Source organism: Pseudorasbora parva, chromosome 9 (assembly GCF_024679245.1).
Source record: "Pseudorasbora parva isolate DD20220531a chromosome 9, ASM2467924v1, whole genome shotgun sequence".
Lineage (NCBI taxonomy): Eukaryota > Metazoa > Chordata > Actinopteri > Cypriniformes > Gobionidae > Pseudorasbora > Pseudorasbora parva.
In genome coordinates this window covers 45,001,862-45,019,528 of record NC_090180.1, presented here as the reverse complement: position 1 = coordinate 45,019,528, position 17,667 = coordinate 45,001,862, and the positions used below count along the sequence as shown (strand labels likewise).

The 17,667-nt window shown below is 37.5% G+C and overlaps 1 protein-coding gene across 2 annotated transcripts in view; it reads left to right on the top strand.

Annotated features, from left to right (window-relative positions):
* Positions 1-17,667, top strand: part of sirt6 (sirtuin 6) — a 28,734-nt gene that overhangs the window by 684 nt on the left and 10,383 nt on the right. For both annotated transcript variants that reach the window (XM_067452796.1, XM_067452797.1), the window contains 5 exons: positions 110-237; positions 12,919-13,101; positions 14,706-14,765; positions 16,065-16,160; positions 16,699-16,779. In XM_067452796.1, coding sequence (XP_067308897.1) covers positions 110-237; positions 12,919-13,101; positions 14,706-14,765; positions 16,065-16,160; positions 16,699-16,779 — 548 coding nt within the window. The remainder of the gene's footprint in view (positions 1-109; positions 238-12,918; positions 13,102-14,705; positions 14,766-16,064; positions 16,161-16,698; positions 16,780-17,667) is intronic.

The window sequence follows — 17,667 nt, the reverse complement described above, 5'->3', positions numbered from 1 at the left end:
ATAATATATAATGTATGTAAAATATATGTAGGCCTACAGTAAAATAGTGCACTTCTATATCATATGAAACAATAATTTGAAACATTTGTTTATGTGTGCATGTTTGCAGGTGTTTGACAGCCCAGAGGAGTTGAAGACTAAAGTGGAGACACTGGCCCAGTGGATCAAGGAGTCTCAGTACATGGTGGTGCATTCTGGAGCTGGAATCAGCACATCCACAGGGATCCCGGACTTCAGGTACTCCTCACCATAGATATTATGTAAATGGCACATTTGACCGCTACAGACATGTTGGTGCGCAGACATCTTGGAACGGTCAGCTTGTCGGCACTGTCAGTAAGAATCCTTGAATAAATTAGGGGTGTAACGGTACATGTATTTGTACCGAACCGTTCCGGTACAGTGCATGTGTGTACCGAAGAGTACAAATGCAATTAATATATACTTCAATCCAAGCTCCCACATGAACATACAGTGGGTATGGAAAGCGGGTATCTGACCCCTTACATTTTTCACTATTTTATTGCAGCCATTTGCTGAAATCATTTAAGTTCATTTTTTTCTCATTAATGTTCACACAGCACCCCATTTTAGCAGAAAAACACAGAATTGTTGACATTTTTGCAGATTTAAAAAAAAAGAAAAACTGAAATATCACATGTTCCTAAGTATTCAAACCCTTTTCTCAGTATTTAGTAGAAGCACGCTTTTGATCTAGTCATGAGTCTTTTTGGGAAAGATGGAGGTTTTTCACAACTGGATTTGGGAATCCTCTGCCATTCCTCCTTATAAAATACTTTCCGTACCCATTGTATTAGGTATTCTGCCCTTTTTATCACAAAATTCAAACGATAGATAGATAGATAGATAGATAGATAGATAGATAGATAGATAGATAGATAGATAGATAGATAGATAGATAGATAGATAGAATGTGAATGTGATCATCTCTTCCTAGTCAAAGAATAAACATGAATCAACATCTGATGGTATGAGGATACATTACATCTGAAACATATAATATGTTGAGTAACCGCTCAATCAGTGTTTCAGCTGCAGAAAGACATCAATAACACAGCTTGTAAACGGTCACTCAGCATTACATTTACCTCAGAAGTCCTTCAGTGTCCACAACTGTAAGTTCACTAGGAAAATCAACTCTTTCACTAAATATTTGCACTACATTAGCCTATATATTCATTATATTATACTTATTATAGTTTACATGTTACCATACAATGTTATTTGAGTGTTGATTATTATATCTAAAATTGAATTAAGCTAATTTGTGCTCTGTTGTTATATTATAGTAATGTGCAAGTATAAGGGCTCGTTGTACACTTTACAGCATTAGCAGAGATTTTTTACATTCACATTTTACATGTGAGCAGCGTCATCTGTCTAATGTTATTTAATTGTTATTTATTTAGCTTGTTATCAGAAATAATCTACTCTAAAGGGGCTCTGGCTGCGTTTAACGCTTGGCATAAACACACGATCAAGCAGATCGGATCATGAGTCTATCCGGACATGTTTTCTTTTGTTCACATCAAGTGGTCTAGTTATCTGGATAATTGATCGGAATTGTTTCCTGCTAAATATTTAAATTAGTATGTAATAGGCCTTTATCACACGGAGTGTAAAACAACTTTCGCTTAAGCCACTATCAACGGCAGTGCCTATAGCGCATGAATTTTTGTGATGTACTCATATACAAGCAATCTCAAATAGGGTCTACCAGTTTAAGTTTCAACATTAATCTTATATGATGAAACAAAGAAACATGTTAGCTGGAAGATGTTATTCTGACACATTGCATGATTCTTGATACATTTGAATGGCTTAAGCGGATAGACAACAGCTTCACCATACGGGTTAAAGACCATACACCCTTAAAGGGTTAGTTCACCCAAAAATGAAAATTCTGTCATTAATTACTTATTCTCATCAACACCCGTAAGACCTTTGTTCATATTCGAAACCCAAATGAAGATAATAGTGTTGAAATCCTATGGCTCAGAAAGGCCTTCATGGACACCAATGTCATTTCCTCTCTCAAGACCCATAAAGGCACTAAAGACGTCGTTACAACGTCCATCTCACTACTGTGGTTCTACAATAATTTTATGAAGCGACGAGAATAGTTTTTGTGTGCAAAAAAAAAACTAAACACTGACTTATAGTATAGCGATGAGCACCGCCCATCAAAACACTGCTTCGTAAAGCTTAGCACCATTATGAATCAGCGTATAGAATTAGCGGTTTACTTTGGATTTCAGCAGTCTGGCGGTTTGACGAATCATGAATCATGAATCGATACGTTGATTCATTCGGATCTGAGGCTTCAGGAAGTTTTGAAATCGTCATTTCTTTATAAATCGTTATCTGGGTTTTTTTTTTCGTTCCAAAAACTATTCTCGTCGCTTGATAAAATGATTGTAGAACCACTGTAGTGAGATGGACTTTGTAACGACATCTTTAGTACCGTTTGCATTAATGTTATTTTCAGAAGTCTAAAAACAACATAATTGTTAATGGGATCGTAGGTGTTTTTTTGTGGCGAAGCTTAAATGTTATTGCTGTTCCTCTGTTTTGTATTAGAGGGCGCTCAACTGCTCTTCTGAATGCATGTATGTTGACTGGCAAGCATGTATTTTTTTTTTAAATGTTTATATGTCAGATCTGAAGCCATACAATAGCTTTGTGTATAATTTTCAGCTATTCACTAACAAACTTCTTCACTAGTTGTTTTGTGTACTTGATGCACATAAAAATTCTTAAAAGGGATAGTTCACCCAAAAGAGAAAATTCTGTCATCAGTTACTCACCCTCATGTTGTTCCAAACCTTTTCCAAAAGATTTCCATTAATCATCGAAACACAAATTAAGATATTTTTTATTGAATCTGAGAGATTTCTGTCCTTCCATTAAAAAAAGTCAGTTTACCTAAAACTATTAATTTAGGCATTTATTCACATATAATCATTGAGATTAGTGGACACAAGCTTAACAGTACTCGCTTGGTGTGTGAGAAAAAACTTCACTGGTTCTTGCGGAAGCTCAAACATGTTTGTGTGAAATGCGAAAATGAACCTCACTGGTTCACGCTTGAGCTTACATTTACCAAAATTGAATGCTGATCAATATTTATATGTGAATAAAAGCTTCAAATTAAATCTGTTCATTAAGTGATTGTTTCTCTTCAGAAGTCTTGAATTAAACTGCTCAATTCATAGGGATTTATTTTACGATTTCATAAGCATCAGAGTTTTGGGGGAATAAACATTCAATCGGGGGACAGAAATCTCTCAGATTTAATATCTTCATTTGTGTTCTGAAGATGAACAAAGTCTTATGGACATGACACTGAGTAAATGAGTACAGAATGAGCAAGGCATGTGTCTTCATATAGTCGTCATGTAAACTTGAATGTGTTAAGTGTCTCTTTCAAGTCAGGACTAAAATATTTGTGTAGGTATTCTGCATGTAACGCAATCAACTGAGCTAAAGCCAATGGGCAGTGATGCATTTATGTGTTTTAGCCACATTCCAAATCTGGCAGCCCAGTAAAAGGAAATGGGGATAATCCTGTGTCTTTAATCCTTCAGAGATAACCAAAACCATTTGTTTTCTTAGCCAGAAAGAAAGCTTTTGTTTGTTGCCATATTTATTTGCATGCTGGTTTAGTTTGTATGTTTGCTCTCTTTGTTCACTGTACAGATACAACCCTCTTGTGCATTGGTAATGAAAAAAGAACTGAACTCCCACATTAATATGATCTGGCCGATGTTAAAAAAGAATGACATGTTATTATACTTCTCCGTCAGCATCACAGCAAACCACTAGAGGGGGATATGATGTTTTAGTACAAGTAACAGCCAAAACTCTCATTCAAATCTGAGGCTGTGTCAATATATATACTGCATACAGCTCACAGTTTTTAAAGATGTGAAGCAGTAATATCCAAAAATTTAGTCAAATGTAGATTATCCAGGTATTCAATATTGTATAAAACAAATCCAACTTCCATTTTGTCAGAAAAAACTCTTTCAAATGTTGATTGAACTATCGAATGTAGAAAAAGATGACAATGAATAAGGAATTAAAGTCATCTTTTAAGACCACTTAGTATAAGAAACAGCAAAAACCCAATAACATTACAATAATAAGGATGAAACAAGGAATTTTGCAGTTCTGAAACTTACAGGATATTATAGTATGTTGACCATAATTTGCCTTTGACATAGGGCTGGACAATAATTCAATATCAATATATATCGCGATATAATTTTTTTCAATAACGGTGATATGATTTTTAAAGACATTTCCGATATTTCGATATGACTGACGTTCAGGGCGCATGCCATCAGAAAGAGCAGAACACGATTGGCTTCTTGCGTGATGACGTAGGCCTACACCACGGACACGCAGCCAGTGCTCAGCAGTAGTAGGCTGATAGATCCAACGCGGCACGTTTTAGCTACAAAGAGAGTTTCCCTGACCGCAACACAAATGTGACTGAACGAGCTTCCCCAAGTAAGGAGAAATAAATAGTTGATAAGAGAAGAAAGACTAACTTTCTTTAGTGGCGTGGAAGTGGTTCGTCTATCTAAAGCACAATTCGCACGGGATTAGTATTATCTAGGGACCTCTGTGATTTAGAAATGACTCCTCCACATCTGAGTTTTGCGTGGCGCATTCGCACGGGATAAGCAAAGCCTGTGATTTTACTCGAATTTACTGACTTCTCCCGGATATGATGTTCGTTATAGATAGCTGTATGAAATCATAAACAGGCATCGTTATCGTTTTGATTATTTTACAGTAGCCTAATAAATAAATATAATTTCGTTCAGTTAGCGAACAGACGCCATGAACTGAGCTCAGACCAGCGGCAGGAATCAGATTTCATTTATCACGAGTAGGAAGCTGACAATATACGGCGGAAGATTCAGTTTCAAAACTAAATGTAAAAGCGCCCATTTAAACAAAATTGTCATTGTACTATACTGTTCTGTTATGTTTTTCATTAAGAACAGTGTTGATGTTAAACACACCATTCAATCAGATTACTCTCAAATTGATACTCATTCTAAAGTGAAAGTATAATCCGTGTGGGCGCGGCTGCACGTGACTGAACGGTGCGCATTATGAATGCAGACTTTATTCTTCGTGAAAGATAAAGATAGAAATGCTCACAGGGAGAAAAAAAGCTTGCAAAAAGTATATACAATCCGCCTAATCCTGGCCAAATCACAGAGATGTCGATTCGCACGGGACTAATGTTATCACAGGACCTCGGTGTTCGGCGAAATATGGTAGGTAGCCTAGGCTAATTTGCGGGGGAATTTTTACTTTACAAATTACAGACATGGCCGATTCGCACGGGATTAAGATCACAGACATTCTCTGCAATTATTACAAATCACCAGAGGTCCCCAGATAATACGAATCCCGTGCGAATGGGGCTGATATTAAACTTGTGCCGGAGAGGTGCCGACTAGGGGTGTACAATACATCGACATAGATGCATCAATCTAATGTCTAACAATATGATGCCAAGCGTTACAAATAATCCATGTAGACTATTTATGTAAGAGGCAAGTGGCACATTTGTTTTAATACTTTCCACATTTGCACACAATGTCATGTATTAACACCAATGCGTTCATTCTCGTTTAAATTACCTTTCAAAGCTTGTGAAAGACGGTCAGACATGGCTTCACGAAAATGTATCATTTTCTCGTGTTAAAGCCTTGCAAAAAGCAGCGTGCACTCATCTCAAACAGAGCACAAATAGGCCACTGAATTGAGACTTATTTTATTTATTTTTTTGTGCATCAGTAGATAAAGGTACAGTTTTGCATAAAAGGAGAATATAGCGCTATGAATCGTTTTTCACTGAAATTTATAACTTAAAAGAAAATGCTCAATAAACTGCGTCTGCGAAGTGAGAGTCTTGTTTATTTGATGGTGATTTCACATTTCTTGTTCGTATAAAGGCTAAATACAAATAAAAGGTGAACATTAATTTATTTGTACCGTTTTTATTTCTAAAATATTATATAGTTTTATAGGAGGAGGTTTCATAGACTTGGCAAATTAATTTGTCAGAAGTTTGTAGGTACAGCAATCCTTTGTGGCAGTTCTTGGTAGTTTTTCTAAAGCTTTTATATAGTTCATATCGATATCGAAATTATATCGTATCGACCAAAATTAAGAAATATATCGTGATATAAATTTTGGCCATATCGTCCAGCCCTACTTTGACATAACCCCCCCCCCCCCCCCCCCCCAATAGATTGAAACGCTTTTATTTGTCTAAAGTGCATGAGCGCCAAGAGAAAACTGTTGCCTTCCGCCACTTCAGCGACAATGAACTCTCAGCATGATTTAAAAACAACACTTTCCAGTCCCTGATTGCATCTTATTTACCAAAGGACACAATGCTCTGCTAGTCAAGTGGATATGCTTCATTTGTTATTTTGTATTAGGTACATCTATGCCATGAGAAAAAGTGGTTAGGACAATATTGACCCTGGCAAAAAAGTGGTGGGGACGTGTCCGACCCATCCCGCCCACCTATGATTATCATTGTAATGTTATTGAGACATGAGATAATTTAACGCCATCTTTTGTGACACTTTGGTTAGCTCCCTGCTGTACGTGTTCATATGGTTTTTTTTTTCTTGTTTTTTTTTGTGTGGTGGTGGTTGTTGTTATTTTATGACATTGTAATAGTTAAAGTAACCATTAAAATTATGATGTTCTCTTCTGTGAAGTTTCTTCCATTTTCAGTAAGTATCCAACTTGTTTGGGTATATTGAAGAAAGGAACTCTATTACATTTTCAGCTTGCTTAACAAACTGATACACAAGTTAGACAAATGAAGAAATTTCTATTTTACTATTGTTTAATGTCAATGCTCAGCTTAATAGAAGCTGGAATCCACACCTTTTATCAGTTATGCTTTGGCATTACAAAGTCAAATCAAATGGAAAACTAGAAATCATTCATTTCACTGAACGCTCTGATAACCTTTTACGTCTGATAAAAATGAATGAGAGAATAACTGGGCGATCATTCTGGTTTCAGTATTTCTTAAGCTTCCTACAAGTTTCTAAATAAAGCCTGCTTCTGTTACTCTAGTGTTTCTTTTCTATCTGATATTGAATCTTCCAGTTTTACACCACATAATTGATCAGCTCTGACTGATGCAAAGATGAGCACATAATCAAATTATTGATCTACATGCCTTAGTGGGAGTTTACGTAAGGATTGTCTTGCTTACAACTCTTTAAGTACTTCTATAAATCAGTAGCGGTTTATGTAATTTGTGTGGTCAAGCTACCATATTATGCATTACATTGTTTATTTAGCAATATATTCTGTACTCGTATTTGGGGACCCTGGGAACATCTGCCTTATATTATACCCCAGGATCAGCACAGAAGGAAACAGAAACTACTTACTCAAACGTTGAGATTATATTGCATACTGTGATATCTGGGATCCTAGTTATCAGTTGCTGTGTCTCATTTCGAAGGCTGCGTCCTCCGGAGGTCTCATTTGTCAGCCGTATGAGCTGTAATGAGACATCCTTGATGACATATGTGGTCAACAAATGTAACCTCCTGAGGACTCTGCCTTTAAAACAAGACACAGTTATTGTTATTATGTGTCTTGATGTTTTGTTGTTTGTTTAGTCATTCTCTTTAGATAGTAGATACTCATGACTTTGTTGAATTGTTGCTGTAGTCTGTGACTTATTTTGCTTAAAAATTATGTCAATTTTTGAGCAAGTACAGAACTAACCATAACATGCTCAAAACTATCTTGCCTTAACCCGATTCACAACAGTAAGCATGTAATAATAATGTGTTATGATTTTAGTGGTACTGGTAGCTTTCTGTGGGAAATTCGAGCATTGCACCGTTCGTCTTTGCGTCATTACATCACATCTGTATACATGTAGGAGGAGTCTGGCTAGTAGGCTATATCACATGTGAGGATGCTGCAGCCTTTTCTCACAGTAGCTGGAATAATTCAAATTATTATTTTGATGGTGATTTGTAATCCAGAAAGGTCCAAACAACTGGAGATTTCACCTGGAGTCAAAAGCAAAAGATTAGACTGTACAGAAATTAAAAATCTGTAGCACCAATACACACTGAATACATGTAGTCACGCAATGCTGATGTTGTTAAATATAAAAAAAATTGAAAACAAAATATAATAATAATTTGCACGGTTTGCTGTGATATGAGCGAAGCGGTTGTTTTAATCACCATTAGTCGTGCGATTTATTATAATGTTTTTTTTCTCCGTTGGTTAGAACAAAAGTGGCAGACATGTTACTTGTTCAGGTGACATTTTCTGGGGGAAAATCTTATTTTGGTCGTACTTCCCAGACATAGAATCTGTGATTCTGAAGTACAGTATCCACACCGGTGCATTGACTGACAGCATGATTTACTCATCCTCAAGTCATGTGTATATTACAAGATGAAAATAATCAGATTTATATTAAAAATGTCCTGACTCTTCCAAAATATTGCACAATATGTATTTATTAATTCTATTGTACTCATGCAAAAATCTAAATGAGTAAAATATGGCAGGTGTTTTCCATCTAAGCTAAACACAAAAAAGAGGACATTTTTCTTAGGATATTTTCTTGAATCCTGTAGACGTAAACAGTGGCTTTTGATATATTTCTGCAGTCTCATCTCATTTTGTACTACAGTCTTATTCTCATTTATTGTGTGTGTGTGTGTGTGTGTGTGTGTGTGTGTGTGTGTGTGTGTGTGTGTGTGTGTGTGTGTGTGTGTGTGTGTGTGTGTGTGTGTGTGTGTGTGTGTGTGTGTGTGTGTGTGTGTGTGTGTGTGTGTGTGTGTGTATATGTGTAGAGCTTTCATGCTGCTGATCCAAGCTGACCTCAATTCACTTGGGTTTACTTTAGGGCTGCACGATAAATCGCAATAAAATCACACGATTTGGCAGAGGCTGCGCTAATTGCATGCGCAGCTTCTCAGAGCAGCACGGCTGTGATCAATAGTAAACGCTGCTCCGCAAGCCTGAGGGGGCTACCGCGCAGGGTACTCCAGGTATATGCTGCAGAAATACAATAGCTCACGTCATTCACGGAAATCGTTATAGCCATAGATATGTATACGTATACATATCTATGGCTATAGCTATGAACATCATACTATTGGTGAGCTAAATAAACATATTAAAACGCTTTGTTTAAACATGACTGCTTCTCATGTTTGGAACAATGGTTGATGCTTTTTCAAAGGTTATAAGGAACTCAAACTTGCAGTGCTTTTAGAGGGAATAGCATTTACTACTGATCACAGAGCTGTCCTACACTGACAAACTGCGCATAAAAGATCCTCGTAGCCTTTGCGATTTGATAATCATAAGCCAAATCGCGATAAGCATGTTTTCATGTAAAATGCGATATATAGTGCAACCCTAGTTTACTTTCACATTTGTGTTTGATGTACAAATGTTTAATTTACCATGAATTTAAGGGCGATTTAATTGGATTTGCCTTCATCTAGTTTGTCATTTTGTAAACACACTTTGCAGGGGTTTTAATTTTAGAGGATGCTGACATCATGTTGAGTGATGCCTCTTCATTTATTCTGCTTATTTCACCCCCCCCCCCCCCATATTTCCCTCTTTGTTATTATCAGAGGGAATGTGTGTGATGCGGTGGCAGCTGCCCTTTTTTGTTCCCGTGCTCTCTTGTATGAAATTTTCATAAAAACACTTGTCTATCAAATCTTGATTGACAGACTATTTTTAGAGTTGATGCCTCTATAGGTGCAAATAGGACTCTGCCTGACTGTCAAGAGCACATTTAGATGAACAGCCATTGTTCATCTAAAAAAAAAAAAAAAAAAAATTCTCTCACCATTTATTCACCTCATGTCATCTGAACCAAATTAGATGCTTGTGTGGAATACGAAAGGAGTTCCATTCCCAAGGAACACTGATAGTGAATGCACTGTAAGTTATTAATAAAGGCATCTGTTGTTTTTTTTTTTAATAGCATCAAAACTAGGTGTAATTAAAAGATATGTATATAGCATGTTCACTATACATATTTAGTATATAGTACATGTTCACTATATTATTTTTATACAATAGTTGTCACTAAGCACAAATAAAATAAAATAATTAAACCTTTTTTTATATATACTAAAGTAAGAAATTAATGGTTTGGAATGATACAAGTAAATTACGATGTGGCAAGCAGTGAGGCGAGAGACCATGAGAGCGGGCCGGCGGAGTGACGGGAGTATAAAAGGAGGAGCGAAGACAGTGGAAGACGAGAGAGGACCAGGCCTGGACTTTACGTTGAGTTTTGTTTATGTGTGTACGGGCAGTCATCCGTGAGGGGGCTGCCCACGTTACTTTCGTTTTGTTTATTTACTGAATTAAAGTAGTTGAACGATCGCCGGTTTCCGCCTCCTTCCTTCCCATTTATGAACTTCATTACATTGGTGCCGAAACCCAGGAGGAAGGAGGTACACGCTGTCGAAGAGCCCTCACTGCTGAGGGGGATCGCGGATGGAGAAGGACCGCGAGTGGCTGCCCGAGGCGGTGGTGCTGGAGCGAGTGAAGACCAGTGGGACGGAGAGCTTGCTGCCCTGCCCCCGGGGTCGAGGTGAGGTGGCGGCCGTCCTTGAGAGAGTGGAGGTGTCGCCGGTGTTCGCCGTGGGCCGGAGCCTGCTTGGGAGTACCCCCTGGCCTGCGAGGGGAGATGGGGGTATGTGGCAAGCGGCGAGGGACCGTGAGAGCGGGCCGGGGGCGAGTGATAAAGGAGGAGCAAAGACAGTGGAAGACGAGAGAGCACCTACGATGACAATTTCAGACCCCTTCATGATTTCTAAGTGGGAGAACTTGATAAAGCAGGGTGTACAGAAATAGCAGTGTGTACAAGTACTTATTTTCCTCACTGTATGTATATAATATATATATATATATATATATATATATATATATATATATATATATATATATATATATATATATCAGTGCACTAGATTCTCAATCCAATTTCCCAGATTGCACAGCTATATTGCCTCCTGCTCTTAACCTGCCTATTTTAGTCAGCTTTGTTGGTGTGCTATGCAGTATTTAATAAGCGGAGAGCTTAGTTGAGACATATGTAGGCTCAGGCGGCAAGCCCACGGACTGTTTACTGAACTCTTGCTTATTGCACACACATTCTGAGCTCCATTCTGATTGCCTGGCTTTACACAGTTTTCAGGAGTGAAAGTGCACAGGCTTATATGAATGCAAAGTCTGCTTTGGGAAGAACAAAACACTACATTTGTATAGTTGTTTAGTTTGGTATATTGAATCTTTACAAGACGTTAAAAAGTTTAATTTGAGGTACTTAATCCTTGACCAGACTTGACTTGTATATTACTGTATATCCACGTGGTTTTCATCCGATTTCAGATTTACCTGCCCCCTAAATGTCACATTAAGGAAAAGCTAACTGTGTTGGTTGCTTTTCATGTCAGTCAGATGCCCTCTTTCTGTCTAAACGGGTGGTTCTTGGCCAGAATAAGCTGCAGAGTGTATAAGACTTTGATCAGTAGCCTAAATCCTGGCTAGGACTTATTTAGGGGTTTATACAGTACTTGTAAGAGCTTATCCAAGTTATCCAAGAACAGAAAACTTTTGACAAGTCAGGCGGTGAAAGCTGATGCATGCGTGTAACTAGGAAGGCATGAAAAAGCAAACTGAATGTGTGTGTGTGTGTGTGTGTTGGTGTGTTTATGTAAATTCCCAAGTGCACAAGAGCAAGATTTCTGCCCGCAAGGGCTTGTTTAAGTGAACTTTTGAGTTGTTCCACTTAGTAAGTCCATCTGCAGTCATTAGAAAGCACAGTAGCCTCCTGCTGTTCTCCATGATAACTAAAACCCCATCTTTGTCATCTGAGATTTCCTGCAGCTCAACTCGGCAGCTTTACTGGATCACAGAGAGAGAGGACGATCAGACCGGAGAATGAGGGTTGTAGAAATCCACAGTAATTTAGTTTTTTTTTTTCTTCTCAAGTTCACTTATAGTGTTAGTCAAGGTTTCTTGCAACAAAAACAGCTAGAATGTAGTCGTTTCAAACCTTAATTCTGGAATAATTTACATTTATGCATTTGGCAGATGCAATTTACATTGCATTTTAAGTCAGTTTGTTTTATTGATTCTCTGGGACTTAAACCCATGATGACTTGTGTTGCTATCAAAGCTGATTTTTCAGCATCATTACTCCAGTCTTCAAGGTCACATGATCCTTCAGAAATCATTCTTATATGATGATTTGCTGCTCAAGTAACATTGTGATTATTGTCGGTGTTGAGAATGGTTGTATTATTGTCTTTACAGTCACTTTTGATCAATGTAATGCATCCTTGCTGAGTAAAAGTATTCATTTCTGAATGGTGGCATAGATGCATAGATTCATAGATTTATGTTTGTGTTTGTCATTGTGCACAGATTTCAGAAGTAGATCTGTTTGCAGTTTTGTTTACATTAAAAATGTATTTTGTTTCAGCCATACATTTTAAGTTTGAAAGTATGCTTTTATAGTCGCCCTTGTTGCGTTAGGCTTTGTAGCTTTGCGTTAGAATTATATTACTTTCTTTAAAATTATGTAGCAATATTTTCCTGTTATCCCTGTGAAGCTGCTTTGAAACAATCTTCATTATAAAAAGCGCTATAAAAGGTTGACTTGACTTGACTTGATAGTACGTTAAGCTCTAGATTTAAAAAAAATGAAGTAAGATTGAGTTTATAATTTCAGTAATGTCTTGTCTTATGACGGACTGTGCTTCTCATTGAGTACAAGAGGCTGTATTTCAACAAAGACATGTTTGTGATGTCTGTGATTATCAGGGGTCCTAACGGAGTGTGGACGATGGAGGAGAGAGGTGAGACGCCTCACTTTAACACCACGTTCGAGGACGCGCGTCCCAGCGTGACTCACATGGCTCTTCTGCAGCTGCAGAGGACGGGACACCTCAAATACCTCATCAGCCAGAACGTAGATGGCCTGCACCTGCGCTCCGGCTTTCCCAGGTAATGGTGGATATTGAACACAAAAATAGCAAACGCTTTCTCTGTTTGTAATCTGATTGGCTGGCTTCATTGAGGACCCACATCTCTCATACCGCTGTGATTAAAGTTTTGGTCTCTGTCCTGTGTGTGATGTCAGATGTGTCATGTTGATTATCTTTTGTTATTTTCCCTTCCAGTAAGGGAATGCAATCAGGGTGTCTTGTTCTGGGCAGGTGATTAAAGCTGTTATGTTAAATTTAGCATATTGATATGGTGAACTTCCTGTTATATTCAGGCAGACCTAATTAAAAGCCCTCAGTCTTTATATATAAGTTTTGTATTTGAATCAGTGTTATCTCAAACTCAAACTACCATAAAAAAAACTTCTCACTATCTGGTGTAAAATAAACGTTAAATGAAATTAAATGAAACGTAATTTTTTTTTAAATAAAACAAAAATAAACTTATTTTAGAGCTGTTAGTTGCCAAAGCAACGTTTGCCGTTTTTGTTTAGTGTTGAGGTTAGTTTCTGTACTAAAATAACTAATATAAATAACAAAAATTGATTTAAAAAAAACTGTAGAGTGGAGCTAGAAAAATGTTCATGGTGGCATTTGAGTGAGAGATGGTGACACAGAAGAAAGCATCCATGCATAGTTCTGGTGGATTTATGGCTTAAACATCTATAATTATGCAAAAAAGTAGCATTACCACAAAGTTATTGTCTATAATGTCCAGGGCACCAAGACACTTCCTCATAAACACATCAATAGATTGTACATGCCTCTGAGTTCGTTTGAGGAGGTTTATCATTACTACATAAAAAAGAGTTGTTGTATTAATATTATATGGGCTACTTTGATGATGTATAAATTAGTAAAAAAGTATTAGTGCATCAAGTTGAAGAGCAGCAAAAACTTCTGAATTTGCTAACATTTGCTATAGGGATGTCAATTCTGGATATGTGGATTAGGGATGGCTCGATATTACAATTTTAGCTTCGGTACGGTATCACAATCTAATACCGAAGTACCGATATTAAATCGATGCCACACGTAATATGTTTATAAAGTGGGAGATTACCACAAATGTTTATTAGTAAATTAATCAACAAAGATAATCACATCAAATCAGTCTTTTGAAAACTTTCTTGCGAGAAATAATTTCAAAGCAAAGCAAATTGCTTCTGGCTTTAAAAGACATCGCTCCTACACTAAAGCAATCTGAATGCTCTGTTTCAACATTTTCACGTTCGTTTCGGGATGGCTAACGGAAATCAAATTTCAACATGCAAACGATTTTATAGCATTTCGTAATTTAAAGCTCAGGCCAACGACAAGCCTGTAACTGAGCTCGCACATTCCAAATTAAGTTTCCTCAAACAGTCAAATACACAAAATTATGAACAAATGTCCATCTTTAGTCAGTATTCACATAAATAGTCGGTTATGTCTTGCGCAAATCTAAATAGTACAATAGTACGCATGCAAATATTATGAGATCTAAATGTCATCGGTTGAAATGAACATTGAAGATTTTGTGATATTCGATCGTTATGTATGTGCGTTGATTTCTCATTCTTCTGGTCTTTACTGGGTTTGTTTATTTCTCTCTTTATCTGTTAGGGATCGATTGTCCGAGCTGCACGGGAACATGTTTGTTGAAGAATGTGAAAAGTGTGGCAAGTATGTAATCAATCTCTCTCTCTCTGAACATGTTAATAAAGTCTGTCTGCACAGTGCCAAGAATAGTGCCAAGAACTTCTAATGTTTAATAAATGCATTAAAAGCAGAAGATGTGTTGCTGTGTTACTGGTTGCTAAGGATAGATAAAAAACAAAACAACAAAAACAAGCAGGCAGCATACATTTTCTCACACTATCACAGTTTACTTGCTATAAATTGCTATAAAAGTGTAATAAAATATGACAAGAACTTTTCTTTTTTGTTGTTGATAATGTAAGATAACTTTGATAGAAAGGTATTTAATGGATTACAAGCAACCAAGCAGCTGTCAGCTGTTAAATTTAAGTACACAATTAGATAATACCAATTTAGGTCAACCACTGACCAAGCAATTCTTCTTTTGTTCAGTCTGTGGTGTAGTAAGTACACTTAGGATGAAAGCATCTGCCAAATGCATAAATGTAAATGGTCGCATAAGTGAATACATTTTTATACATTTTACTAGTCACTGTATGGAAAATATTTTTGGGTATAATATGTCACAGTTTACTTTATTTTCCTAACCTCACTTACATAAATGAACTATAATGTCCTGCACCCACTAGTAAAACATTTTTATAATAATTTTTGGCTTGCTTGAGCAGAAACGGCTTTCACAGGGTTTCTGCAGGCTTTATGAATGTACATTTTAAGACTTCTTTTAAGGCCAAGTAAAGAACATTTAAGAAATAAATGAAAGGGAACACAGTATGTCAATGTCTTTTTAAGTGTAAATGTCTAGAGTTGAATTAGCAACATTTCAAGGTTTAGAAATACAACTGTCAACAGATATCCATTACTTTTTCTTTCATTATACAAAAAATAGCTTGAATGATAGAAATTTGTATTGGAAAACAGAACAAAAATACTGAGAAAGATACATATTTTATTGCACTGCATAAAACATTTAATGCCATAACTTTCTGAATGTAAAACTTTTTAAGACAGAAACCGCATTTCATCTGATCTTCACCTTGTTTTAACAAATCGTTTTAAAGGTGTGTACTTTTGTGTGTTAAAGTACTTCCTCTTATTGCAGTTTGAAGCAATATTCCAAGTACATTATCATTCAAATTAAGCTCAATCGACACCATTTGAGGTTCATTACCAAAAAAATGATTTTGAGGTACTTAATATAGAAGTGAATGCGGCCAATCTGTAAACATTGAAATACACTGTTTAAACAGTACAGCCACAACACAAACCATTTGTTTCTGTCACTGCTACAGCAATAAGCACTTGTGCCCTGGGCTGTTTCAGGCAATATGTTCGCGACACGGTAATCGGAGTGATGGGTCTGAAGCCAACCGGACGCTACTGTGATGTTACACGTTCCAGAGGACTCCGATCTTGCAGGTAATTGCACCATTTTAAAGGAATGGACCCGAAAGGTCCATCATGTTTTTCCATGATGGTGGGAACCCAGAATGTCGCTGACTATGCACTCGCATATCTATTCTGTGTGTGTATTAAATTGAAATGCACAAAGACATCCATCTGACACGTGTACATAAAACAATTTTAAAATGGCAAGAACACGACACACACTCCCCCTCATGTTTCTGTGCTCGTCATGAGCTATTTGTTCTGTCTCATCAGTGTGTGTGTGTGTTAGGATAGTAAAACCTGAGCTCACCTACATTGTGGGGACCAGCCGGCGGTCCCCACTTTTCAAAAGGCTTATAAATCATACAGGATGAGTTTGTTTGAGAAAGTAAAAAAGCAGAATGTTTCCTGTGATGGGTAGGTTTAGGGGTAGGGGCAGTGTAGAGGGATATATAGTAGATATATAGTGTAGCGGGTTTGTATACGGTATAAAAACATTACGTCTATGGATGACTGAAAAGATAGTGAACCAGACGTGTGTGTGTGTGTGTGTGTGTTTTCTCTGCAGGGGGAGGTTAATCAGCACTATATTGGACTGGGAGGACTCACTGCCCGACAGAGACCTGAATAGAGCTGACGAAGCATGTAGGTAAGGAAGATAAATATCTCGAGACTGAGAATGAAGGTGTGCTCTAACAATGCAGAAAGAAGGCCATTATATTTAGGGAATCAAGAGCGATGTTCATTGAGAACAAGGCAAGCAGGGCTTACGAGACCAAAGTAAAGTTCAGCACATTCATTTAATGATTGACCGGTGAATTTAGGAATACCGTATTTCCTCAAATAAAAGCCTGCAATCAATTAAATGTCGGGCCTCTGATAGTGGCCAGGGGCGTGGTCAACACAAACAAATAAAGGCCGGTCTCAAATAAAGGCCGGAGGAAAAGGTGTGGATAATGTCCTAAATGCCGTTAATTTAATGTCCATTCATGTTCATCGTAATGTTCAGTAGGGTTGGTTGGTTGTACCATGACTGATCGACATCACGATGGAGCGAAACCATCACCATGATGCCACGCGCATGCGAGTCTTGCCAGTGCAACACACACTAATCCTGGTCTCTTCTATAGTTAACCTAAAAACTTTACAGGGATTGCTTTGTAAATGCTTTGCTTTGTAAATTGAGAATATAATGGATGCATGTGCCATTTTAAATAGGCTACTGTAGTCTATGACAGATGCGACGTCTGTGAAAAGGCCATGTCAGGCAGGCTACAAATATCGATGTTCACAATGCGTGCGTCTCAATCTGCTCCGTCAGTAGTCTGGGCACTGACCAGGGACTCAGCCCATTGACTTACCGGTATGTCCTGATCAGTGCCCTGACTACTGAACTAGGGAGCTGATTAAGACGCACCTAATATTAGCCTCTCGTCTCTATTATGTCTTAAGGGGGTCGCACCCAAGCCTCGAAGCTCAGCTCCGCGCAGCGCCGCGTCTCAAAAAAGGATTGTTTATACTTTTGCCTGGCTCCGCT